Below are 27,718 nucleotides of genomic sequence, written 5' to 3'. Positions count from 1 at the left end.
GTAAGTCTCAAAGTTGCTTTATGCTTGCAAAATTCCTAGTTTTGTGCTTTCCCATTTTTCTCCTCTACTAGGTTAGTATTATCTGGTAGATAACTCCTCCAGGAAGCATTAGTGTTGCTCTTACTGGCCTCAATCTGAAAGAGAAAACTGAAAGAGAGGCATAAATCATTTCAAAATATATGGAAAATTTAAAAACAAAATGGATAAAATAACCAGAGGATTATTATTAAAAGACTCAGGCATTTCAGCAGTGAATCATAACTAAAATCCTTTAGCATTATAATGAGAACTTTGTGAATTCTCCCACAAAGTGAACATAAAATATCCACCAAAAAATGGGTTTATTAAATGTATTATTCAAATACTTGTCTATATTACTAAGTTGTTTTGTACATATCCTACAGCTGAAACTTGATATGTGCCTGGAAGTCTTTAATTTGTAATTCATTAGATTTGCTTATCTGTTTAAAATTCTGCCCTGAGTTCACATTTTCAGTGAAGGCAACATTTGTAACTACGAATTGTATATTTGTATTTCTTTCTTACTACCATTCCCTATATCCTACAAAGAAATTCCTCTAATCAGAATTGTCTTGCAGCTTTAATGAGTTGCAATGAATTCATTGTCCGAATAAATCTGTAGTTCAAACTTTTGAGATACTTCAACTGTGAGGTAGTATTATTTTCAGAGTAGGATAAATAATCAAGGTTCAGGGACCACCAAAGGAAAATTTGGAGGAGGAGTTTTATTTTTTTTAAGATTTTATTTATGAGAGAGAGAGAGAGGCAGAGACACAGGCAGAGGGAGAAGCAGGTTCCATGCAGGGAGCCTGATGTGAGACTCAATCCCGGATCCCGGGATCACACCCTGAGCCAAAGGCAGATGCTCAACTGCTGAGCCACCCAGGTGTCCCAGAAGGAGGAGTTTTAAAGCAAAGATCGTAAGGGGCAGAGTATTTATATGGTACAGGATACATAACCAAAGAAAAGATGCCATTATGTGTGCTGTGGAGGCACACAAATAGTAGGACAGTATAAGAGATACTGTGTCTGTGGCCCCCAAATTGTAAAATAATCATAATCTTTGCGTTGAAAAGCACCTATGTTTATGCAGCACTTATTTTCCTTACTTATATTCTAAGTGTATTACCATTCGTGTATAATTCATTGTGGAAGAAGAGATTTAACCCAGGGAAGACTTCTTCTCTTATGGACAATTGTCCATAATCAAGAATAGAGAACATCTTACCTTCTACCCTTATACATATATAGCTACATACACATGCACACGCCTCTACTAGTTTAGAAAATTTGTAATCAAGATGGATACTTCTTAGGCCTTTCAATTAAAAAAAAAAAATTCTCTCTTCTTAAAAATGGAGCAAGAATGAGAATCTATAAGTTTTTCCCTTAATAGAAGAATGTTACTAAGAAGGAAGATAACTTTGTGACTAAGGAGGTTGGATACCCTGCCAGTGAGTGGTGAGCATTGACTTTTCTTGGTTTTTTATTTAATGTGTGGTCTTTGAAGAAATTTTCATGTGAAAGAAGCCTATAGATACTTAGTTTCCAAGCATAGATAATACCAACAATCTAGGTATGAACTTTGCAGTTGCATGATGGAAAAGATAGCTGGTTGTGGGATACTAAGCTAGAATGTGTTTGGCTTAATCTACAGGAAGAAAATGAGAAAAGAAGTCACCATAAAGACCATTCAGATAGTGAATCTACATCTTCAGATAAGTAAGTCATTTTTAATATCCACTTAGTATTTCTCTTTAAAAGGCATGTTTCTAATATTGTATCTCTTTTTTAAAGTTCTGGGAGGAGGAGGAAAGGACCCTTTAAAACCATAAAGTTTGGGACCAACATTGACCTGTCTGATGACAAAAAGTAAGTCTTTATAGTAGTATTTCTGTGAACTGATGCAAAGAGGTTTCCTCTACAAAGATGGAGAATTGTCTACAATTTCCTCCTCTCTTTCCTTCCCTGTCATTTTTCTAAGTTGATACACAAGTTTTAGATAAATTATTTTTGCTAGGTTTTACAATGAATTGATTTTCTTTAACTTAAAACTCTTGTACAGGTTTTCTTCACGACCCTGACTATAGGCTAAGTACACAATCATAAAGTTACATTTTATGATTAATGTATAATAATTTTATAAAACAGAATTATAAGTCCGGTTTTTCATTTACTCAGTATTTTTTGTTTTTAAACTCAATAATTTTTATGCTTTCCGTTAGGAAGTTTTCTTCGGAAAAATTGAAAAAATTAACTATTGCATTTTTTCCTGTGCAGAAGTATAATATTTATAGATTTCATTGTTTTTCTGATTGGGACACAAAGTTTTTGAAGAAATGGCTAACTTCTACAATTATTTGTGGCAAGATTTCACTCCTGATCTGTTATTTTATTGCAGATGGAAGTTGCAGCTACATGAGCTGACTAAACTTCCTGCTTTTGTGCGTGTCGTATCAGCAGGAAATCTTCTAAGCCACGTTGGTCATACCATACTGGGCATGAACACAGTTCAACTGTACATGAAAGTTCCAGGAAGCAGAACACCAGGTAACTTGTATGAACTAACGTTATCTTCTACAGTTGAAAAACAGAATTAATCAAAATGTGAAACATGCAAAAGAGGACCATATTCTTTTCATTTATAATGAATGAAACTGAAAGGATTACTCCTATTATAAGGTTTTTACTTGTATTATTAAGATTTTTCCTCTTTATATTCTCTTTTTTTAATAGAATAGTCCTGAAACAATAGCAATTTAATCTTGAAAGGGGTCATTGGAACACTCCTGGGAAAGTCCTTGTGGCTTACAAACTGTTGCTGATCCCATCTCCTGCAGAGTGATAGGATATAGTTTTCTTTAAACTTATTTTTCCCCCCACCATAGTCTCACTAGGAATTATATTCTATGCCTTTTTTGCACACACGTGTATATAAGAACAGTTTCATAGAATAATATATTTCTTAGTTCCATTCTATTTCATTTAAATAAGGAAGTCAAAGTTGTAATCCTCTAATTGGGTTGCAATATACAGTTCACACAAAGCACTTGATGTGGAGACATTACTAGAGGCCTCCTGGTATCTGGACTTTCTACCAACTGTGTCACATTTGGCAAGTCACATTTCCTTCTCTGGGTCTTTTTCTTTATCTTTAAAATGAATTACATTGGTTTTAAACTTAAAATTCTGTCCAACACTAATATATACCACCTTCTTTGGGTTTCCTTGGATTGACATGAAATTCTGGAGTGATGTTCAAAATATTTAACGATAGGGCAGATACTGGTGATAACAAGTTCACTTATTTACCAATGCCTATAGGCTCCATAAATATCATCATCAAATGTTTCTGTTTGCTACTTGAAGCAGCCATGGTTTGAAAACCAGATTGCTTTCTTCTTTGTCACCTGCTTATTGAATTATAACTACAAAGTTGTTTCAAAATAGGCTTCTGGGATCCCTGGGTGGCGCAGCGGTTTGGCGCCTGCCTTTGGCCCAGGGCACGATCCTGGAGACCCGGGATCGAATCCCATGTCGGGCTTCCGGTGCATGGAGCCTGCTTCTCCCTCTGCCTGTGTCTCTGCCTCTCTCTCTCTCTCTGTGACTATCATAAATAAATAAAAATTTAAAAAAAAATAGGCTTTTGCTTGCTTCTGGGTAATGTAGGCCAGTGGATTCCAAGTCCTGACTGCTCATTAGAATCTCTTAGAAATAAATAGTTGATTAATCTCTGGAGATTGGGATCTAGGCACAGTATTAAAAAACAAAAAAAAGTTTCCCAGAGGATTCTATTGTACAGCCAGGATTAGAGCCATTAGGTTGTAGTAGTTTTTATCCTTGGGCCATTGGAAGCCCAATTCTGTGATATTTTATCCATAGTTGGGTAAAGTGGAAACCGTTCTGGAATAAAAGGCAGAAGAGCTATATGCTCCCCACTTTGCCATTTAGATACGGATGTAAATACTAGGCAAGTTTTTGAACTCTCTAGAGTTGTTTTGTTTTAAGATTTATTTATTTTAGAGAGAGCACCAGCAGGAGGGTCAGAGGGAGAGAGAGACAGAATCTCAAGCAGACTGCAAGGAGCATGGAGCCCAACATGAGGCTTGATCTCACAACCCTGAGATCAGGACCTGACCAAAACTAGGGATCGATGTTTAACCGACTGCACCACCCAGGCACCCCAAGAGTTTGTTTTTCTTATGTATGTAGTATTGGATTGGTTCTTTTAAGATTCATTTCAGGGATCCCTGGGTGGCGCAGCGGTTTGGCGCCTGCCTTTGGCCCAGGGCGCAATCCTGGAGGCCCGGGATCGAATCCCACATCAGGCTCCCGGTGCATGGAGCCTGCTTCTCCCTCTGTCTGTGTCTCTGCCTCTCTCTCTCTCTCTCTCTCTCTCTCTCTCTCTCTGTGACTATCATAAAAAAAAAAAAAAAAAATTTAAGATTCATTTCAGTTGAAAGCTTCTCCAGTTTGAATTATTTTATGTAAATAATATCCTCAACTCAAAGGAATACAGTTTTTCATTACAAATTGGGAAAAGCAAACTTGGTAGATTACCTCTTGTCACTTGTGTCTGAGCTATTTTAGGTTTTTTGTTGGTTTATATATAAGGCATTAGTTTTTCAGAAGTATCCTGTGGAACATTGAAGAAGTCTCTGAGGAATTCACTTTAGGGTAGTGCTAACAGAAATATAATGCAAGTCATATATATGATTTAAAATTGTATGGTAGTCATATCAGTGTAAAACAAAATAAGTGAAAATAATTTTAATCTGATATATCCAAATCTTATTTCAACATGTAATCAATGTTAAGGGATTTTTCAAGTTTTTTTTTTCATATTAACTCTTTGAAATCCAGTGTGTACTTTATAGTTTCTGCACATCTCAGTTCATTTAAACCCCATTTCAAGTGGTTAACGTATTAGACAACTTAGTCTTAGAAGAAATGGATAATATAATTAGTTCAGTTCAATTTTTTGAAAATTACTTTGAATACTTTTTTATGGGGCAAACACTTTGTTCCTGGAGTTACATAGGTAAATGTAAGTGTTACCTGTTTCGTGGACTTTATGATCAGTCATGTATGTTCTAAACTAGAGATGGTCTCAGCTTCTACCCCCAAAACGGTTTGAATTTTATGGTGAGATTTCAGCATCTCTAATTATAATTAGTGCTAAATTTTATTTTGGAATCCACACCATGGGCAATTCCAACCATCTACCCATGGTAAGAGATAGTTTGTAAGTCTTAAGAGTACCATATTCATATTGTATTATCATATGTAAAAAACACATGGTGTGGGGAGAGCAGCTATATTTTTCTTTATTGAGGTAAAAATCACACAACAAAACTAATCCTTTTAAAGTGTGCAGTTCAGTTTCTTTTTCTTTTTTTTTTTTTTTTGCAGTTCAGTTTCATTTAGTGTATATTCACTGTGCTGTATAGCCATCACGTCGATGTAGTTCCAAGAGATTTTCATCTGTCCGAAAGGAAACCTTGTACTCATTAAGCATTAACTTTCCATTCCCCCTTCCTTCCACCCCTAGCAACCAGTAGTCTGCTTTCTGACTTTGTAGAATTCCCTGTTTTGGATGTTTCATATAAATGGAATCCTGTATTCTCTTTTCTGTCTGGCTTTTTTCACTTAGCATGTTTTTGAGGTTTATCTGTATCATATTAATGGTTCAGTCCTTTTTATGGCCAAATATTCCATTGTGTAGCTTTAGAACATTTTATCTGTTCATCAGTTGACGGACATTTGGGGTGATTCCACTTTTTAGCTGTTGTGAATAGTGTTTCTGTGAACATTCAGTTGCAAGTTATCTGTCTGAATCCCTCTTTCCAGTTCTTTTGGTTCTATACCTAGGATTCAAATTGCTGGGTCATATGGTGATTCTGTGTTTAATGTTTTGAGGAGCTGCCAAACTGTTTGCCACAGTAGCTGTACCATTTTACATTCATGCCAGCAATATGTGAAAGTTCCAATTTTTCCACATTCTCACCAACACTGATTAATTTCTGGTTCTTTCTTATTATGGTCAACCCAGTGGATGTGGAGTTGTTTTTCTTCGTGGTTTGGATTTTCATGTGGTTGCTGGCCATTTGTATTATCCACTTTGAAAAAATGTCCGTTCAAGTCCTTTGCCCATTTTTTAATTCAGTCTTTGTCCTTTTGCTATTGAGTAGTAAGAGTTATATTTTGCATTTTAACCCCTTATCAGATATATGATTTGCAGATATTCCTCCTGTCCTCTAAGTTGTTATTTCATTCTCTTGATAGTGTTCTTTGATGCACAAAAGTTTTTAATTTTGTTGAAGTTCAGTTTATCTTTTTTTTGTTTGGTGGCTTGTGCTTTCTGTCTCATTTTAAGAAACCACTGCTGAATCCAAGGTTGTAAAGTTTTACCCCTATTTTTCTTCTTAGATTTTTATAGTTCTAGCTCTTGTATTTAGATGTTTGGTCCATATTGTTAATTTTTACATGTGGTTTTATATGAGCTTAGGGTCCACATTATGCTTTTACATATGACTGTCCAGTTGTCCCAACACTATTTGTTGGAAAGACTATTCTTTCCTCTATAGGAGTGTCTTGGCACCATTGTTGAAAATCAGTTAACCACAGATGTATGGATTCATTTCTGAAATCTTGATGCTCTTTCCTTGATTTACATCTGTATGCCGTTACCACACTGGTTTTGATTGCTGTAGCTTTGAGGTAAGTTTCAAAATTGGAAAGTATGAATCTTCCAGCTTATGTTTAAACCTTACTCTAGTTCTTTCCTCTTCATCATAGGGCTGTGAATTACAGTCAACTGTTTTCAATTCAGCCTGAAAATTCAGCCTCTAACATTTTCTTATATGGCAGATTGGCTAGTGACAAACTCCTTCAGCTTTTATTTATCAGAGAATGTCTTTAATTTCTTCTTTATTTTTGAAGAATAGTTTTGCTAGGTATGGAATTCTCAATTTTTTTTCTTTGAGTTTTTCCTACTTTGGAGTTTCTAGCTTCTTCAATGTATAGATAAATATCTTCTGTCAAATTTGGGAAGTTTTTGAACATAATTTCTTCATATATTCTTCCTGTCCCTTCTCCTTTTCTTCTGGGACTCCCACAATGCATATGTTAGTGCATTTGATGGTCCCTTAGGCTCTGTTGACTTTTCTTCATTCTATTTTCTTTCTTCTCAGAATGGTTAGTTTCATTTGACCTATCTACAAGTTTGTGGATTCTTGATTTACCCTGCTCAAATCTGCTGTTTGAAACCCACTAATGAATTTTTAATTTCAGTTACACTTTTCAGCTTCAAAATTTTATTTATTATAATTCTGTTACTTTATTATTGATTTCTGTTGAGACATCATTCTCCTTGTTCCCTGTGGTTCTTATTTATGATTTCTTTTAGGTCTTAAAGTATATTTAAGACAGTTGATTTAAAGTGTTTGGGTATTAAGTCCAATGGCTGTGCTTTTGGAGGAATAGTTTTTTAAAATTATTTCTTCTTCCTTTTTTTCCTGTGACTGAGCTGTACATTCTTGTTTATTTGCAAGCCTTATAATTTTTTGTAACAACAGACCGAGAGTTACCCTCCCTAAAAAAAGACTATTTTCTGTCAGACGTGGTCCCTGAAGCCTCTATTCCTTCAGCCTAGTACAGTGCTAATATTTTGATATTTTGAATGTTATCATGTGGCAGTTATAAATATCAGATTCTCCCTCTCCAGGGTTTGTTCTTGCTTGTTGCAGGCTACAGTTGTCTGTTTAGTGATTTTGTCCACAGTATTTTCACAAAGACTATATCCTTTTGCTTGTGTGGATACTGAAATCTCTGTTCTATTATCTCAGCAGTTAGCCAGTGACTTGACAGAGATTTCCTTCAATGCTTTGTGCCAAAAAAAGAAAAGAATAGAAAAAATGAACAGAAAGAAAAGAAAAAATAATTCTCCAGGCCTTTGCAGATGGCCTCTGTTTTGAGTCACTCCTACACTGAGGCATGCTGCTTGCAATTGTACTTTTAGCCTTTACCACCTTGCTTGCACTGAGCCTAAAGATTAGCAAGAAGTTAAAATTTTTCTGAGCATTTGCCCTGCTCTGGGTATGCATGTGGCTTTCTAAATTCTCTAGTATTCACGGAAACTTTTCAAAGTCCTTATTCTCTCCCCAAATCTCACTCCCCAGCTCTTCTTTCCAGGCCTTTGGTGTGTCTGTTGTTTGCCCCAACTCTTTGTTTTTGCCGCTGGGAGCATCAGCTTCTTCATTGGTCTTTCAGTGTTTGGGGGAAACCTTCTTCACTGAACCACTTGCCCTAAATAGAGTGAAGCTTTTGGAGAAACTCCAGTCAGGTCGAAACAAAAACATAATTCTTTGGGAAAAAGACCCACTCTGCTCCCTCCGGAACCAGGGACACTCACACTAGGAACATAAGACTACCATATTGTCCACTGCCACACTAGTGATGTGGTTGGGGATAAGGTAAGTTAAAGTGATGTGAAAGTCTCCTACTATGTTCTAAGTTCATTCTGGTCAAGCATTCACTTGCTATAAACCTTTGACTATTGCCCAGAGTTTTGGTAAGGTTGCCTCTGGCAGTTTTTACTAGGTTTATTTATTTTTTTTTAGTGTTTCCAAAGAGTTCTCCAGAGTTCCCTGCTCCATCATTTTTGTTGACAATACTACCACAGCTACATTTGAAAACCAGACTTCTTGCCTCTTTACTGATGTCCCAGTACAGTGCATGAGAAATGGGATTAGTTGACAAAGAAGTGGTAATGATATCAATAATAGCTAATACTTATTATTTACCATGGATTTGGGAGTATTCAAAGCAGTCATTATTTCATGGATCTTCACACAACCCACTGATTTATGGGAGTTGTTATTATCTAATCTTCTATATAAGGAGACTGAGGTAGAAAGGTTTAGCAGCTTGCCCAGGTTCACATAAGCTTAGAAGCCTGGCTCTGGAACGTCATCTTTTACTCATGGTGTAGACTACCTGCTGCAGTAAGTTAGGAGCTGACCAAACTCTGCTCTAGAACTAGACACAGAACTAATGACAAACGGCTGAATACCACCAGAACATCCTGTGTTGAACATTTCCGAACATTTTCTATAGAACTTACAGTATGCTGATTACTATTTTTCTTTTCTCATTTCAGGTCATCAAGAAAATAACAACTTCTGTTCGGTTAATATAAATATTGGTCCAGGTGACTGTGAATGGTTTGTTGTCCCTGAAGGTTACTGGGGTGTTCTGAATGACTTCTGTGAAAAGTAGGTTTCCAAACTAAATTTTCTTTAAATGTAATTATTCAAAAATAATCCTTGTAAAGGACAGTTTACCATAAGCTGGATATCCTAATGTATATTACCAGTTTTTATATTACCACTTACCATTCAGCAAAAAATTCATTTAAATTGATTTGATTCCAAACCTATTCCTTTGCATTGCTGAGAATACTTGAGAAAGATGCCTCAAAACCACTCCATGCAGTACTAACAGTCTTGAATTTAGAAAATAGGAAGGTTGAGTTGTTTATTAGGTTAATTGAACAATTGATGCATAAATACTTGCTCATGTGGGAGATCTATATTTCATGAAAAATGATTTTACTATAAATGGTTTTTAAAAGTGGATGGTTATAGAAGGAATTCTATAATTGAGCAGCTTCATAGGTTAATAACTCAAGTTTGAACATACTGCTTTTTGCTCTATCACCATGATACAAATTCTTTTTAAAACTACATTGGCAACTATTCCTATAAAAGAATTTTACAAAATCTAGGCAACTGCTTCAGATTTTGTTTTCTATAATTGAGGGAACTCACCTAGTAGAAGTATTCCTTTCCTTAATGTCCTAGACATAGCCTTTTTCTTTACCTTGTATTAAAGGGTACCTCAGAATTATTTTCATTGGTTTAAATTTTTTTTTTAAATTTATTTATGATAGTCATACAGAGAGAGAGAGAGGCAGAGACACAGGCAGAGGGAGAAGCAGGCTCCATGCACCGGGAGCCTGACATGGGATTCGATCCCGGGTCTCCAGGATCGCGCCCTGGGCCAAAGGCAGGCGCCAAACCGCTGCGCCACCCAGGGATCCCTTTTCATTGGTTTAAACTTAATTATTTGTCTAAATGGAAACTTTCTCTGCTTTTTTTTTTTTGAAAGCACTCCATTATGTAATAAGCACCTGATATTTTTAGCTAGTAATAACATTGGAAAATTATGGTTAAAAACATAAATTATACATGTATTTGGTGTTATTCTCCCCACCCCAAGAAGGTAAAGGGGGAACCACCAGAAACATTTATATTATGAGAGGCCCTGAAAACAGATTATACACATATTCCACTTACTTAGAATTTTTTCAATCTTGGCTGTAAATGTCCTGGTTTGGTAACAAGTGTAAATATAGTTACCAAAAAACCCCCACATTAATCCAAAATTTCCTTATATACAAACAAAAAATAATTACCTTTTATTGTTTTTACTATTTAACACACAGATTTCTTTTCATTATAAGAAAGCCAAAGATATGAAATTATAAAGTTTCAAATGCTCTGATGGAATAACCTGATCTACCTTAATCTGTTCTTACTTTCATGGATCAGCAGTCTGGTAGTAGCAGAGAAAGAGCAGTGTCATGTAGGCAATCTCCACTGTGCTACAGAAAGATTTTTATGCCTTGTACTTTGAGATGGTAGTATATTATTACAGCTATAGTACACTGATCCTTGTTCATTATTTCTGAGTAGAGATTGGCTATCTTTGGGATTTAGTTTTTTTTTCCTGTCTAAATGGGGAAGTAGCCTGGGAACAAAGATAATTAGAAGAGGCAGATGATGTCTAAAAAGTATGAATTTAGGGATAATAAAAATACCAAAGTTAGTATGAAAGGTTAGGTAAATTTAAGCTACAGAAAAGCACTTGCTACTTCAGCATTTCAATGTAATTTTGTTTCACATAAGGAATGTTGCTTTTGATACTGACTGATACTGATCGTGTCTGTAGTTTTTGTTAGGACTTTAAACAATATCTGTCTTGAAATAACCATTCACTTGAATATATGATAAAAAGAATGGGTAACTTTTTTGAGTTAACTTTTTTTTTAAATTTAGTTGATTATTTGGTGGTCTTGCTTACTTGATTGCTTGCTTTTGGAGAGAAAGTTTTCTCCAATTTTATGATGGCAATACATGGGTGAAGTAGGGATAGGGTTTGTGTTTGTAACCGTATTTTGCTTCATAGGGAAGTTTTTCTGGACTGTATCTACTGAGCCTTATCACAGAAAATAAGCTCATACCCTTACCAAGGCTAGAAGACTGCCAGGTTACCATTGGCAGTCTTCTAGCCTTGCAGTTTTTTAGGGAAAAAAGTTGAGCCAGAGATTCCATCTATATCAGAGGTTGATGAAATTTTTCCATAAAGGGCCAGATAATAAATATCTTAGGCTTTGCAGGTTGTATAGTCTCTTTCACATCTGTGTCACTGAAGTACATAAGCAATCATATATAATAATATATAAATGAATGGGCAGGCTATGTTCTAATAAAATCTTTATTTACAAAAATAGGCAGGCTAGATTTGGCCCATGGGCCATAGATTGCCAGCCTTTGATCTAGATAAAAAAATTAAATTTAAACTGATGAGAGTAATTTCAGGGTACACTTTATTGTATCCTTTGGCACAGGACAGAAATAAAGACTATTTCTTAGATCTTAAGGAGAGGAACATTTCCATTCTGCAAGTTCTTCCTTCACCAAAATGTAGCTAACTGAATTTTATGAACATCTCTTATAGGAAAAGTTGCTGTGGAGTTTAAGAAGTATTTTATATTGTATCATGATGAAGTAGAGTAAGAAGCCAGATTTTAAAGTAAAAGCTTACTAATAAGATCTATAGAATGTTTCCAAAGTACATGGGTGATGGTGGCAGTGATGATGGTTATTTGCACATGTGTATGATTGTTTTTTATGAAGCTGTTTTCAGCTGCATAGTTTTAACTAGTCATCAGAACTCTCGAGACTGATATCCTGTACCCGTTTCCTGCTTAGAATTCAAAACAGCAGCAGAGACCATTCTGTTTTCCACTTTGCCTCAGAAACCAAAGTTCCTAACACTTCATAGCTGCCATAGTGTGGACTTAGGTGACTTGATGTCAACTCCACCTTCCATTTACCTGTTAGAGATTTCTTGGTACTCAAGGAAGAAGGGCTTAAAGAGCCTTTAGTGAAATGAAATTAAAAGTTAATGCATATAAGTGTTATTTAAAAGGAGCTTTGGATTTCATTTGGACTTTGAAAAATCAATTGAAGGTAGTAATACTGATCGATCTTTGAATAAGTTATTCAGTACTTAACTATAATTAATTTCATTCACTTTACATATAGTAGTTTTTATTGCACAAGAAAGTAAGTTTGGATGCAGTGTGAATGAGCATGTTCTAATAAGTTTTGACCTTGTTTTCCATTCTTATTATAAAGCCTTATTAAAGTATATGATCCATTTGCATTATTTTTTCTTATTTCAGAAATAATTTGAATTTCCTAATGGGTTCTTGGTGGCCCAACCTTGAAGATCTTTATGAAGCAAATGTTCCAGTGTATAGGTTTATTCAGCGACCTGGAGATTTGGTCTGGATAAATGCAGGCACTGTTCATTGGGTTCAGGCTATTGGCTGGTGCAACAACATTGCTTGGAATGTTGGTCCACTTACAGGTATTTTAAAGAATATGCTAAAAAAAAAAGTTCAATTTATAAAGGATTGTCACTGATAGTTTGTTTTTTTTTTTTCTTGGAATGTAACTCAATAGAAACTGGAAGAAGAGTTGTGTCTCCTTGAATAAAATTTTAATTTGTGGTACAAGAAATTAAATTGAGGTTAATAGGTAGAAATCCAAGACCATGGATCTCAGCAAATAACAAATTTATATCTTTATATACAAGGAATATATACTTTTAATAATTCTTAGAGTGCTTGGTTTTGTTTTATAAAGGAAACCCTTTATGGGAGAAGGCAAAGTAGTGTGGTTATTCATTCTTTCAAATTTTTCTTTTATCTGGTATGTCGTATGAATAGCCCTATTATGTCAAAATCTGTTTGAATTATGCCTGCCTTCAGGCAGTTGATAATTCAGATTAAGAATATGGCCTTTGGAGCCAGAAAGACCTGGATTAGGACCAGGACCTGGCTCTTGCAACTTTGGGCAAGTTATATAACCTCTCTGGGCCTCAATTTCTTCATCTGTATAATGGGAATAATAAAATTAATAAGGTAATAATAAAAATTAAATGAGATAATATATAAAAATAGCTCAGCACAATGCCTGGCATATAGTTCTAGTAAGCACTCTTTATGTGTTCACTACTATTATTATTGCCATAGTTATCAAACAAAAATTATTTTTGTAATGTTTTGAAGTTTTCAGAATTGATATTGATATCATCTGAGAAGGTGATAATGGTAACTTCATATCTTTTGGTACTTTGGGTTGCTTTATAACTGTTTTTTTTTTCCTAGCCTGCCAGTATAAATTGGCAGTGGAACGGTACGAATGGAACAAATTGCAAAGTGTGAAGTCAATAGTACCCATGGTTCATCTTTCCTGGAATATGGCACGAAATATCAAGGTCTCAGATCCAAAGCTTTTTGAAATGATTAAGTAAGTGCTTTCTAAAACTGCTGTAGTCCCTCTTTTTTTTTGGGGAGTGTTAATTATTTAGTACTTCCCCCTCACCAATAGAATTATGCTGACATCACAACAAAATGGTCCAGAAGTCTAATAAAATGTAATTCGAGAATCCACACGTTAAAAGTATTTTTCCCTTCCAAATAATCTGTACATTATGATACAAACAGGAATGAAGACACACATGATTCTAAACCAGTAGAATCACAGACCTGTGCTTCCCCACTACCCTCTGAGCCACCTGATTCCTAGGCAGATTTGAGTTTAAATATTGAAAGACTGCCCTTAGTATCAGGGGGAGAGAATGGCAACACAAAATAATTGCTGGTACAGATAAATTAGCATTTAATATAGGGACTTAACTAACAGGGCAATTTTTTAATTGTTTTAATGAAATCGTCCATCTTAGCTATTTTAAACATCTAATACAAGTTATTTGAATATATATATATATTTGAATATATATATCCCAGTAAGCGTCCATCTTAGCTATTTTAAACATCTAATACAAGTTATTTGAATATATATATTTGAATATATATATCCCAGTAAGCGTCTCATTTATTGTCAGTTTTTATCTTAGCTATTTTTTAAATATATTTAGAAGTAATATTTTCTAACAGTAGTATATAGCAGTGTTTCCCTAAACTATCTTCTACCACTGCTGCACCTACCCTGAAAAGATGGAGGATTCTGGTCAAAGAAATACAGAAAATGATGGATTAGATAAAGTTTTATAAGTCCTTTATTTTGTTAATTTTTGTGAAATGTTGTAGAGACTATATAAGTATTGGTTTGTTTTATGAGTGGTGAAGGAGGAGGGTTATATAATGTATTTCCCAAACTTATTTGTTTGACCAGTATCTTTTAAAGAATTGATCTCCTTAAAAACTCAGTTTGGAATACACTGCTTTATATTTACTGATAAAATAAGTTTTCATCTTTCTTTTTTTTTTTTTTTTAAGTTTTCATCTTTCTTAAAGTAGTACTTATACTAAGTATTTCTCCTGCAGCTATATTTGGTCAGCATATATTGTTTTCAAAATACTGTCTTTTGAAAGTAGTCCTATCTTAATAAAATGATTTCAGACCTAAGTCCAAAACTTCAAACAGAAATTCTGTGGCCAAGATAACACACCTGGACAATCTAACGATATTGTCTTTTGTCAGTTGCAGTATTTTATCTGGTGTGTGGGCAAAAGTAGCAGGGGAGACGAGAGGTAACAAAACCCAAATCAGAGCAAATGTAGAAATCCTTTTTTTAAAAAAAAATTTAAATTCAGTTAATTAACATATAGTATATTACTGGTTTCAGTGGTAGTGGTGAGTGATTCATCAGTCTTATTTAATACCCTGTGCTCATTACATCACATGATGTACAAATCCTTTTAAAAAGTTGGAACTTGGGTACCATATTCTATAAATGTAATTAGTAGTGGGGTGTGAAAGGTTCTCTTTCCATTTATCTTATTATATCTGACAGTGGTACCTTGCTCTGAAGAGCAAGTTCAGGGTTACTTTTGAGGAAAAAAATTATTTAAAGTCACTGAAGGTTTAGTAAGTTTGAGATAGGCATAAACTAGAGGTTAATTCAGATCACCTGAAGGTACAGGGGTGGTACAGCATAGACACCACTTCTGTAATAGTTATATAGATTGAAGGTGACTCATTACATTTTAGATTGACTAGAATTTTATAATTCAAAAGGATTTTTAAGGTCATTTAGTCAAAACTTCTAAGTGTAGTAATCCATTCTAGCCTCCATAATTTGTGGCCATCCAGCAACTTGTTGAATGTTCTCATTACCTAACTATAATTCTTGAAAGCTCTTTATAAATTGGCCTAAAATCTACCTGTCATTTGGTCCTAATTCTCTAAATATGTTTGGGATTTATGTAGAATATATCCCATTCAACAAGTGTTTGAGAACCAACTCTGCAGTGTTTATTAAAAGCCCTCCTCTCAGGGGACTTAAGTTCTAGTGGAACAATTCAGAGAGGACCATCAGATGGATGAATAAATGACTAACAAGTGGTATGAGTAAGATAAAATGAATAATATTTGGGTGGTGGGGGGTGGGAGTGCTGCTTTTTCTACAGTAGTCAAGACAAGTGTCTGAGAAAATGAGTTTTGTGCTTAGACCTGAATACTGAGATGGTGTCAACCAAGGATCTAGGAGTAGAACATTTCAGGCCTGAATGGCTTTGGCATGTTTGTAGGGCAGAAAAGCCAGTATATAGCAGAATGAAAGAAAGAAAGGGGGGTTGCAGTAAGCTCCACAAAGTAATAAGCAAGAACCAGATTGGGCATCGACTTTTAGGACATGGTAAGCAGTTTATATGTTAGTTCTGGGTGTTATAGGTTACCATTAGAGGATTGTAAGCAGAAGACAGATGGGTTCTGATTTAAACTTTAAGAAAATGAATCTGGTTACTTTGTAGAGAATGGATTCCAAGGGGCAAGGTTGGAAAGGGGGGGTGGGTGGACAGTTAGAAGGCAATTGCAACGGGACAGACCAACCTAGACAGATACTGACCCATGGGTGCAGAGAGAGGGATCAAACTAGGGTCTGTGTGGAGCTAAAGATCCCAGAACTTGCTCATACTTTGCAGGGTGGATGGTCGTGGGGGGGAGTGGTAAGAAGGAAAAAGGAAACAAGGGAAGATCATTGTCCTATTCTGTTCTTCTTCCTACCTGGTCTTCATTAATTTAAACACCTCTCACCTCTATCATCTTTTCCATCCTTCCACCCCTATCATCCTTGTCATCCTTCTAAATTCCTTCCAGTTTATCATTATCCTTCTTAACATTTGAACTGTTGAGCATTAACACTCATATTCATCTGTTTTTATAAAGTTGTTTTGTTGAAATGGGATGCACACAATTTGGATGTTTTTCAACTTAAAATCACCCATGATACTGATTTGTTCCTCATACCTACCTTATTTGTTTAACCGAAATGGACTTACGTACTCATTTTACTCCCATTTTTACTCTGTGCTAAAAAATGTTCAGTCACTTGAATCTTTATTGTGTTCCTCATTATATTAAGAATTCTGCTCCCAGCTTGAGTTGTCATGAGATGTGATAACAAGGTACTTTTTCATCACACTGATTGAATATGTTCACTATAAATTCACACCCCTAAGCCTTGCTTTGTAAACTTTCCTCTTAAAACATAGTCATTCATCTATTACTAAAAAATGTACTTTTCACCAGCCAACGTTGTTCCCTTTTTTTCATTTGTACTTTCTTTAATTTAATGAATATTTGCTGACTGTATACAATGCTCTGGGCTAGGCACTGAGAAGGTATGTGTGTCTTCATCTGTCTGTATCTGATATAGGTCTTGTCTCGAAGTAAAAGTGCATATAAATAGATAGATTGAAAGATTAGAAGAAATACGTTGACAGATCTCCACTGGATTCTTTCCAGCTCCATAGAATCAGAAAAGTCTGTGTATTCTGGGAAGCAGGTAATTTGTGTGAAAGGTAAAGCTGTGGAGGCAGGGAGAGGACAGAGGACAGAGGAATAACACCTAAGGCCAGTTTAAGACCAAACTCTTGTGCCATCAGGAAGATGCTTCAGTTCATCCACAAAGTAATGTGTACCATGTCTGTTTCAGCCCAGCACCGTCACATTTTCCTCCAGGGGAATAAATCCCTTTCCTTCACTTGAGCATCAGGCAGAATAGTTGGCTTATATAGAGAGGCCCTGTTGTACTAACGATTACAATTATACTCGGCATGTTAAGCCTCTCACTCTGTGAGAGGCTCAGGGGATCTCCTACTGCCTAGAGGACCAGTAAATGTATACTCACTCCAGATCATCTTTTCTTTTCCCTGCTCTCATTCTGTCCCCAGCACCTACCTCTTTACTCCTCTCTCCTGACTTCTTCCCTACTGGGTATTTGCATGATCTTAAAGACATATATGATACAACTGTGCTATGTGCTGGTAAATTCTGGCTTGAGGACAATGTGTGTGATGAGTAGTAGAATAAGATACATTTGTGAAAATTCTTAGTGGCAATTCATGCATTGTGTGCCAAACCTAAGTCTATTCTGTTAGAGAACTTTTGATGGGTTTTTAACTAGTATGATCTAATTTGGGTTTCATAAAGTTCTTTCTAGCAGTTAAATAAACAGAATAAGCTTTTGGATGATAAGAGAAAGGAATGAATCAAAGATAGTTTGGGTTTTCAAGTCTGAGTTCTAGATGGTTTTATTAATGCTAGTTAATAAATTGAGTTTGTGGGGTGGTGCATGGGTGGATCAGTTGGTTAAGTATCTGACTCTTGATTTCAGCTCAGGTCATGATCTTGGATTCCTGAGATCGAGCCTCATATTGGGCTCCGAGCTCAGTGGGGAGCCTGCTTAAGATTCTCTCTCTTCCTCTCCATCTGTACCACCACCGCTACTCATGAGCTCTCTATATGTAAATAAAAATAATAATTTGAGTTTGGTACTTAGCTGAGCACTAAGAAAAGTGCTTCCCAGATTTATCTGAGTCTACGTCTCAGCATCCAAAGATCACCGTTGGTTAGAGCCAAGATTAAATGCCCATAGCTGTCTTGTACAAAAGCTACTTGCATATATCTGTGGCACAGAACTTCATTTTGGGGAGGTGGCAAGTTTGAGAAACTGATAAAATAGTTGGATAGAGCTATTTAGCAGAAGCTGTAGGAAATACAGAACTCTAGAGAACAAAGTTAGAGCTGACAGACTAGGGGGTCTTTTATCTAGTGGTTTGTGATTGCCTTGAGAGAAAGAAGAGGGGAGGAGTTAGGGACAGAACTTAGAGGAATATGTCTATTTAAAAAAAGCAAATAGTGAACCAAATAAAGGTCAGAAGACAGCATGAAGAATATATTGTTGCAGTAATAGAGAGAGGGGGATCTTTTTCTACAAGCTCAATTGTGCTGTAAAATTATACCCACATCATTGCTTTGTTCCTCAAACCTAGTATTCTGCCAACAAAGGAAATGGTATTGGTTTGTTCTGGCTTGTGAGCTATGCTAATTCTTAAGTAACGGTTCTCTCTTGACATTTCTTTCCTTGGCCTTGAGTCTTTTTCTTCATCTCCTGTCCCTTCCACCATACATAGCAATTTGGCTTTCTACCTTGAATATGCCCGTTACTTCTCTTGCTGAGGTTACTGGTGACCAACTAAGCTAAACATACAAAGGCACAAATGCAAACTTTCTTTAAAATCCTCCATTTGGGGTGGCTCAACCTGGCTCAGTCAGTAGAGCACATGACTCTTAATCTCAGGGTTGTGAGTTCGAGCCCCACTTCGGGCATAGAGATGACCTAAAATCCTCCATTTGTACCTCAAATCTGACTCCCACTTACCTTGTCAGCCATTTCTCCCACTGCTGCCTCTAGATGTGTGCTTGAACTTTCCATTTATCTTTGCTACTCTTTTTTTGTATTTTAAAACATCTTTAAGGGCAGCCCCGGTGGCACAGCGGTTCGGCACCGCCTTCAGCCCAGGGCGTGATCCTGGAGACCCGGGATCAAGTCCCACGTCGGGCTCCCTGCATGGAGCATGGAGCCTGCTTCTCCCTCTGCCTGTGTCTCTGCCTCTCTCTCTCTCTCTGTCTCTCAAGAATAAATAAATAAAATCTTAAAAAAAAAATCTTTAATATGAACTACAATTTTTACACCTCCCCCTTTTTTCTCCTTGTTTGAATTATCTTTCAGTAAGGGATTAATTCAGTATACATTGGACATGTGAATTGTAGACTATTTTAAAAGAAAAAAAATTACCAGCTCTGTGTAAGAAGTGGAATGAAGAAGATAAACAAAGATAGTCCTCTTCCTTAACTTCCTCCCTGAATTATTGTTTGTAATTCTAAATACATGAATCAACAATGCATAATTTTTGGATCTTTGTAGTTAAAGTGTTAATCAAAAACAATGTAAATGAAATTTACCTTGTACCTTTATATCCCCTCACTTATTCACTCACCCAGTTCTTTTCATGCTTTCATATTTGTTTGATATTTATTGTGAATGGAGTTGTGCTGTGTTACTGTGCTGAGAAAAGGGGATTTAATCACTTCTTAAGCTGCTTATAATAAATGGGGAAATAGTCAATGCACTAAAATATGTGATCTTTGCTCATGAAGACAGGTTTAAAAAAATGGGAGAGCACAGAGGAAGGCACTTCTCAGATGGGAAAACATTAAAGAAGGGCCTCACGGAAGTAGTAGTACTGTAGCTCCATCGTCCTTTATCCTAAACACCTTAGGCCAAATGTGATTTGATATTCAGAATTCTTTGGGTTTAGAACGGTAATACAATGCATATATGATATATTTTGTCTTCTAGTAGGGTCTGTGGCAATATTCTGGAATCAAACATATTAATATTTCTCTGCAAAAACAGTCACCCTGATGAGATAAGCAAAAACTATAAAAAGCCCCAGGTCAAGTTTCAACACCAAGGCAATTGGTGCAGAATTTGTGAAAAATTTGTGGGAGTGCAGTAAGTAATAGACTGTGTACTTTTTTTTGGCACCGAGTGACTTAATAATGGGAGAATGGTCTTCTATTGTAACCTATTAATTCCTCATTATCATTTAGAGAATGAATTACCTGTAGTTATTTCAACAAGTCAGCATTACTCTTGTTTTTATTTTCTTTGCACTTTCCAAATTCATGTTGGGTCTTTCAGAGTCCTGCAATACCATAAAGTACTTTATCTGAGTAAGTCATATCATAATCTCTTTAAATTTCTACATCCTAGTTGTTTTACTAAAATACAGTAATCTTCATAGTCTGCTTCACGTTTTTCCAAATACCTCTTGCATTGGCATGAGTCAAAAGAATATTCATTATCTTGATTACTTCTTTCATTGTATGATGCATTCAATTGACTTGAAAAGTTAACAGCCTAACTCCTTAGAAAAATTTTAATGGAAGCTTAGTGAAAAACTCTCTTTTATTTCCCTTAAGTGCTTAAATGAACATAAACTTTTCCCCGCATACCCCATATATTAAAGCGAACTTAGTTTCTCCTTTATACGAAACTTTTTAAGTTTTTTTTTCAGGTTTAAGCCCTACTTGTTCATATTAGCTGAAGAGTATGGATTTAAACTTCTATTGCTAAAAATTTCAGGTAGACTTCACACTGGCAGCAATTGCCAGTGGGAAGCCTTTAGAATTTTAAATCTTTTAGGGGCCCCTGGGTGGCTCAGTTGGTTAAGTGTTCAACTCTTGATTCCAGCGCAGGTGATGATCTCTGGGTTGTGAGATCGAGCCCTGTGTCCAACTCTGCTGGACGTGGAGCCTGCTTAAGATTCTCTCTCTCCCCCTCTGCTCTCTCCTTCCACACGCTCCCTCTTTCTCTCTAAAAAAGAGAATTTTATATCTTTTTAATAATCAAATTTGCATATTAGCTCACTTGGCAGCAAGATGAAGCAATAAATGGAGGACATATCTGGTAGAATAAATGAGAAAGTAGTTGCTGCAATTCAGACAAGAGGAGGAGGGACAAAGGTTAGAGGGTAAAATAGACTATACTTGGTGATCGTTGGGTGGTGGAGGTGAGAGGGAAATCTGTACTGCCGAGGCTTTGCCTTGGGTAGGTAGTGGGACATTTGTGCTTGTTAATGAAAACTAGGGGTCAAGGAAGAAAAAAGGAAATGAGTTAGGTGTGGGAAGTGATTCCTAGCTTGGTTGACTTTAGACATGCAGAACTTTAATTCCTCCTGTGATGTTTTAGTGGGGATCTCTGTTAGTAGCCAGATGACTATATGGCTCTATTGCTTAGAAAAGGAGTCTGGTATACACATTTGTTACAGCTTTCAGCTGACTAACAGGTAGCCCTCCTAAGGTGTTAGCTGTTAAGTTTTCTGAACCATTAGCTTTTTTTTTTTAAGATTTTATTTATTTATTCATGTGAGACACACAGAGAGGCAGAGACATAGGCAGGGGGACAAGCAGGCTCTTTGCTGGGAGCCTGATGCAGGACTCTATCCCAGGGTCCCAGGATCGCCACCTGAGCCAAAGGCAGATGCTCAATCACTGAGCCACCCAAGTGCTCCCACCATTAGCTATTTTTAAAATAGAACTGTGCCCACACAAAGAAATGAAATGAGAAAGACTTTAAATGTAAGGCTATTATTGATCTTTTCCTTTAACTCGTTGAACTGTTGACAGTTTTTCTGATACTACCTTACTCTCTTTTAAAATATATCAAATTTGCATGTAATGCATTGCTGCATGCTCCACTCCCAAACTTGTTTATACTTTTTCCTCCAACTTTTTATTTTGTAATTTTAAAAATCTACCAAAAAGGTTTAGTACTGTGAATGCCTGTATAATCTCATCTAGAGTCAACAGATAAGTTTTTGCCACATTCACTTAGCAGTCTCCACATATGCATATGCACAGTTTTTTGACTGAGTCATATGCAAAAGTAATTTGCAAACATTATGACATGACCCAAGTGCTTCAACCTGCATCTAAGAATAAGGATATTCTTATGTAACCAAAGTACTATTTAACATATGTAAGAATTAGCTAATATACAATCTACATTTGAAATTCCCCAACTGCACCGAAATGTATTTTTGTAGCTCTTACCTCTCCCTGCCACACCAGCTCCTATGCTGACATTGTATTCAGTATGTAGTCATTGTGTCTTTAGTCTCTGAAATTTTTTTACATGATTTCCTTCCTTCCTTCCTTCCTTCCTTCCTTCCTTCCTTCCTTCCTTCCTTCCTTTCTCTCTCTCTCTCTCTCTCTTTCTTTTTTTTTTTTTTTTTTGAAGAGGGGCAGACCTTTGTGTTACACAAGAGTTCCACATTCTGGATTTGTTTTCTCAGAATTTCATTTGGGTTGTACATTTTTGAGAACTATTGAACATACTTAGTTTTAGTAAACCCCTATCCTATTCCAGTTTAAATTATGTCATAGGTAAGTCTTAAGTGAATGAAGATACTTTAAAACCTAAAATTGAGGGTGGGGAGATTATTGCTGCTGATTATCCATCTTCATCATAGTATACAGTTTTTACTCTTGGTTTTAATTTAAACTAGTCGATTGAGAGCTAAGAGAAACCTCATTGTTTGAAAATTCATGATTCCCATTTTCAAATATTTGAGGTACATTTCTTTGGCCTACATTTGGAGTAGTGGAGTGCTAAGGCTCTTCTTAGCTTCACTTTCATAAGACTCATATTTTCATTATGTTTTAGCATTGAAGTATTCCTTTTAATAGGACCCTTGAAAAGGAATCAAATAATAGTGTAGCAAGTGAGCTCTGGAGACTGTTGATTCTGATTAGATTTCCCTGTAGATAATAGGCTTTCACAATACATAGATTCCTTTAGATGCAGTTGAATGGTTTAATCTCAATAGCAGATAAGGCCAAGTCCAACAAATATGATATAAACTGTTGCAATCATGTTGGGCTATTAGCAAGTTAATGTAATGATAGTATGTTTTTAATATGTCGGAAACTCTGGTTTCTTCACCACCTATTTTGTTAGTTCCGCTTTAATCGCTGTGAGGGTAAGTAGTTCAGTACATTTTCACATGTCAAAAACAGAATGCCAAAGATCCTATTTTCCTCTGAAAAGTTCAATCTTAGGAAATCTCCGATTTAGGAGGAGCATATCAGGTAGTATGCTAAGGAACAGAAGGTTAATTTTCAGAATATACATTCTCTTATTAACCTCCCTGCAATCTGCTAGGTAATTATATGTTCTAAAAATACTAATACCTTATAAGCCAGTACTTGAAAATATATTTTCTAAAATTTCTGTAGTATCAAGTCCATTGAAAACCACTTCCCACAAACTTAATAAGTTCCTGTCAAATCATTTTGTCATACTTATGACCACTTACAATGCACTGTTTTTAGAGATATTTTTAAATGTACCATTTTATATGCACAATATTAATGCTTTATGTACTTTTCTTTGTGCCTTTTGTGTATAGGTAATCATTATATGTTCATTATTTGCCTTTCCTTTGTAATTTTCCTAAGTCTTAGGTTCTATACTATTTATTATCTCTGTGAAATACAGAGAGGGCAGCACTATGTGTAGTTGTTTGGAGTCCAGTCTGCCTTCAAATTTCAGCTGCTCCATTTATTGGTAGGAGGGGGACCGTAGGCAAACTATCAAACTTATTGGTCTTTGTTTTCTTTTCTGAAAAAGGGGAATAATAATTGTATCTTTCTAATATAACTTTTGTTAAGTATTATATGGGTCCTAGCATAGGGTAAGCACTCAGTAAATGGTGGCTGTAGTTATAATTATTAATACTAATATCAGTTATAGTCATCTCAGTCACCTTCTGTTTTTCAAGTATAATACTCATGGACATAGTGCAGTGGTTCTCAATGGTGGGTAGTTTTGCCTCCTCCTGGCACCTTCCTCAGAGGACATAGGGCAGCATCAATATTTGAATGGGAGGGGTGCTATGGATATCTTGTGGGAAGAAGCTAGGGATACTGCTAAGCATCCTGTAATGCACAGGACAGCCTCTCTCAACAGACAATTATCCAGCCCAAAATAACAATAATACCTTGATTGAGAAATCCTGACCTAATGGAATCTAGACTAAGCACCTTTTAAATAATCTGTCTTATGTTCTTTTTGGTGTAATTGTTGCACTTTTAGTTGGCACTCATTGCACAACTCTTTTCAAATTAAAAAACTTCAGTTTAGGGGCTCCTGAAGTGGCTCAGTCAGTTAAGCCATCTGCCTTTGGCTCAGGTCGTGATCTCAGGGTCCTGGGATTGAGCCCCATGTTGGCTCCCTGCCTGGTGGGGAGCCTATTTCTCCCTCTCCCTCTGCCTGCCACTTCCCCCTGCTTGTGCACATGTTCTCTCTCTCTCTCTCTCTCAAATAAATAAATAAATAAATAAATAAATAAATAAAACCTTTTTTTAAAAAATTTAAAAACTTCAGTTTAGTAATCATGTAATTACTCTAACACAGTTTAAGAATTTAACATGTTGAATTTTAAATATTGATCACTAACTTCCAGGCACTAATCTAAGCACTTTAATATACCACATGTAATTCTCATAATAGCAGTATTAGTTGCATCTTTTTGCAGTGAGGAAACAGGCACAGAGAATATGAAGTATATGTGGAGCTGGGATTTGAACCTAAGCAATCTAGCTCTATAATCTGCTCTTATCTATCTGTCTCCCTTGCAGTTTTCTTTCTGTGGTCTCTTAAGACTTTTATCATAAAAATGTGATTCATGAAGTTGGTATCTTACTGATTGATGTCCATTGAAGAATAATGCTACAAATTATTTTAGACATTGTTTATAATTTCATTATAAAAGTAAGAGGAAGAGGTTTGCACTGGTTCTTCTTTCTCTGATCATAAAAATCACCTGAGACTAAGATTTCTAGTCTGTTTCTAACAAGTAAATTCAGAGCTCTATGGGAAGAACCCTGAGAATCTCTTTCACAGTGGCCTATATGAATCCTCTGATCAAGCAAGTCCCTGACATCCTAGACTAGATTAGATTTCTTAAAGCTAATAAAATTTTTCTTTTCCTTTTTTTGGGTCCATATTTTAGATTACTACCCTATCTACATAATATAAACTTTATCACAAGCACAGAGAGAGGTTTTGAATATATGTTAAAGTATTAACTCCCTTTTCTCTTTGATTCCCATTTTTATATGAATAAGTGAGGTATGCGCCAGCTCTTTGGTAATATCCAGTTGGCCTAATAATTGAATAAGAGGGTATAGCCACAAAGACCAGTCCATAGTTAGTGTAGATCCTAATACTCTTGTCCTGGGACTGCATCTTCTAAAACATCACTGGGTTAAATATATAGTGTTTTGTGAGAACACTGAATAAATAAAAAATCTAAAAATTCTAAAACTCTGCATCTTCATGGTTAACATTTGCTTTCATGCTTGATTTTTCCATCCAAGAGTTTAAAATTTTTGAGATACTCATTTTTATCATTGACTGAGACCTTGATTTTCAGCCATGTGTTTGGTTTAAATGAAATAAAATGTCTTACTGACATTCAGACACTCACTGTTGTCATAGGGGAATGAAACCCTTGAGTGACAGGTGGCAAGTGTGTTTCAAGGGCTCACACATTGGCTCACTTTTCCTGTATGGCTCTTTCAGTAAGAGAGATTGGTCAGGGCAGGACACCTCTTGGTGTACTGTAGTTTGTAGACCATCTACTTCTTAGTGGCTAAGACTGTTACCATAAAGACTTATATCAAGTTAACCCATGTTTCATCTGCCTCCACACTGGTATTTGGGAACTAACTTTGGAAACTTAGTCAAGCTGCCCCTGGGGATGTCTGAGTAGTCCCTGGTGTTGTCTTAAATTTGACATAATGTACTATCACTGTGGCTTTATTCTTTTATTCTCCTGCCCCAGGAACCCCATCCCAAAATTAAAATCTGGTAGCAACAGTTGTTTGTTCCCTAAGTGATCCCCATACTAGCTTTGTTTTTGGCATTCCCTATGCTTGAAAAATGCCTTCCTCTCACCTCCCCTTCTTGCTCACATCTAAATTGACAACTTCTTTATGAAAACTTCTGTGATTTCCCATCTCTCCTCAACTGAAGATGAGCCTCTCCTTCCTTTTAGCATTCATGGCATACTTTATCTTTTGCCCATTGTATTGATTTGTATTATTGTACATGATCATTTGTCTATCTGTTGTCTCCAGTTTTCTTATTCTGATATTTCAAGTATATTTGCACTTCTATGCCCTGTGTAAAGCTGTTCACTAAAATTCCATCCCTCTTGTGGTTCCATGTTTGCAGATGGGTCTTTGGGTGGATTAGATTCTACTGTGTAACTTCAAATACAGCATGTCCTTAGTCAGCCTCTCCCTTGTGGTTGTCTTCAAGCCAAAGCTGTCTTTAATACCCCCTGCCTTTTGGTGTCGTTTTTCATCCAAACAACTAAACACAGGGCCTTTAAACCAGACTTATCCTTAAAAGTCACAGAATTCTCTGCTTGTCTAGCTCCTGAAATAATTTCTGACCTTGTTCCTAAAATGTATTTATTAAAAATAGCATCTTCTGTCTTCTACATTTTTATATTTTTTGCTAGTGATTTATTGTTTTGTTTTTAACAAGTTGCATTCTTAATTGCTATAAGGTAAATTTATTAAAACTCAGCTAAGCTAAAATGAAGAGGAAATGACTCCTATTTTTTAGCTCTTTGGTATACTCAAATGTTGTCTACGCATAAAATCAAGGCCTGAGATTAACCAAAGCAGAACCAGATGACTGTTAAGTCTTGAATAGTATATCTGTATCTTCCCTAGTCATCCTTTCCCCAGATGTTTTTATTTTCTATTTATTTTTCCCTGCCCTTTGGTTGAATCACACCCTTTCTGTAGGATCTGCTCATTGCTATAGACTCCAAAAGAGCCTGTGTCTCTCTCAATTCTCCTTCTGTTCCAACTGCTACCTTTTGAAAAAGAGAAAACAAAAATTTTTACTGTTAAAGAAAAATCCCCTTTGGATTTTTCCAAAGGGGAAACCACAATTTGGTTATTCGTTGTCAGATCACATTAGTTGAGCTGACGGTTTTTAAGATTTAAGATTCCAGTATCTCACAAAATAAAAATTCTGGAGCTGATTCCAGAAGCAGCATACTCAAGGCTTAGTATTTACTCTTAATATAACCCTAGCTCTAACCGTTTATTTTTTTATAGGAAAACATATATACTAATTGCCTTTTTCTGCATAAAACTACCAAACAAGCCATAAGTTATTAACTACAATCTAACTGCCAAAGTAATTAGTAGCATTGGACATAAAAGTTCATTCGCTGAGTAGAGTGGAGTAAGGCTCACAGAACCGAGGCTCTGTGTTTGAAACCCAAAAACAAATGGTGCTGACTAACCTTCAAGAATCTCCTCTTCAAAAGAGATGAGGGAGAGCAGGCAGGTAAAAGATAGGAAGACCAGAAAGAAGAAAGTATAGTGTGAGATAGTGAGAGGGGAGGCTTAAAATTTTGTTTTCACAAACCCCTCGC

At 36.0% G+C, this 27,718-nt stretch overlaps 1 protein-coding gene and 1 long non-coding RNA gene across 8 annotated transcripts in view; one reads left to right on the top strand and one right to left on the bottom strand.

Moving 5' to 3' along the window:
• Positions 1–27,718, top strand: part of KDM6A (lysine demethylase 6A) — a 213,089-nt gene that overhangs the window by 178,766 nt on the left and 6,605 nt on the right. For all 7 annotated transcript variants that reach the window (XM_077888741.1, XM_077888743.1, XM_077888744.1 and 4 more), the window contains 6 exons: positions 1,679–1,743; positions 1,819–1,893; positions 2,423–2,571; positions 9,182–9,296; positions 12,554–12,741; positions 13,544–13,685. In XM_077888741.1, the coding sequence (XP_077744867.1) occupies positions 1,679–1,743; positions 1,819–1,893; positions 2,423–2,571; positions 9,182–9,296; positions 12,554–12,741; positions 13,544–13,685 (734 nt within the window). The remainder of the gene's footprint in view (positions 1–1,678; positions 1,744–1,818; positions 1,894–2,422; positions 2,572–9,181; positions 9,297–12,553; positions 12,742–13,543; positions 13,686–27,718) is intronic.
• On the bottom strand, positions 2–27,718 carry LOC144308372 (uncharacterized). Its single transcript, XR_013374842.1, has 3 exons — positions 27,587–27,718; positions 20,313–20,395; positions 2–147 (listed from the first exon to the last, which is right to left on the bottom strand). It is a non-coding gene; the product is annotated as an uncharacterized LOC144308372 (long non-coding RNA).

The sequence above is a fragment of the Canis aureus genome, chromosome X (assembly GCF_053574225.1).
Source record: "Canis aureus isolate CA01 chromosome X, VMU_Caureus_v.1.0, whole genome shotgun sequence".
Taxonomy (NCBI): Eukaryota; Metazoa; Chordata; class Mammalia; order Carnivora; family Canidae; genus Canis; species Canis aureus.
This window is presented reverse-complemented; position numbering and strand designations above follow the sequence as displayed.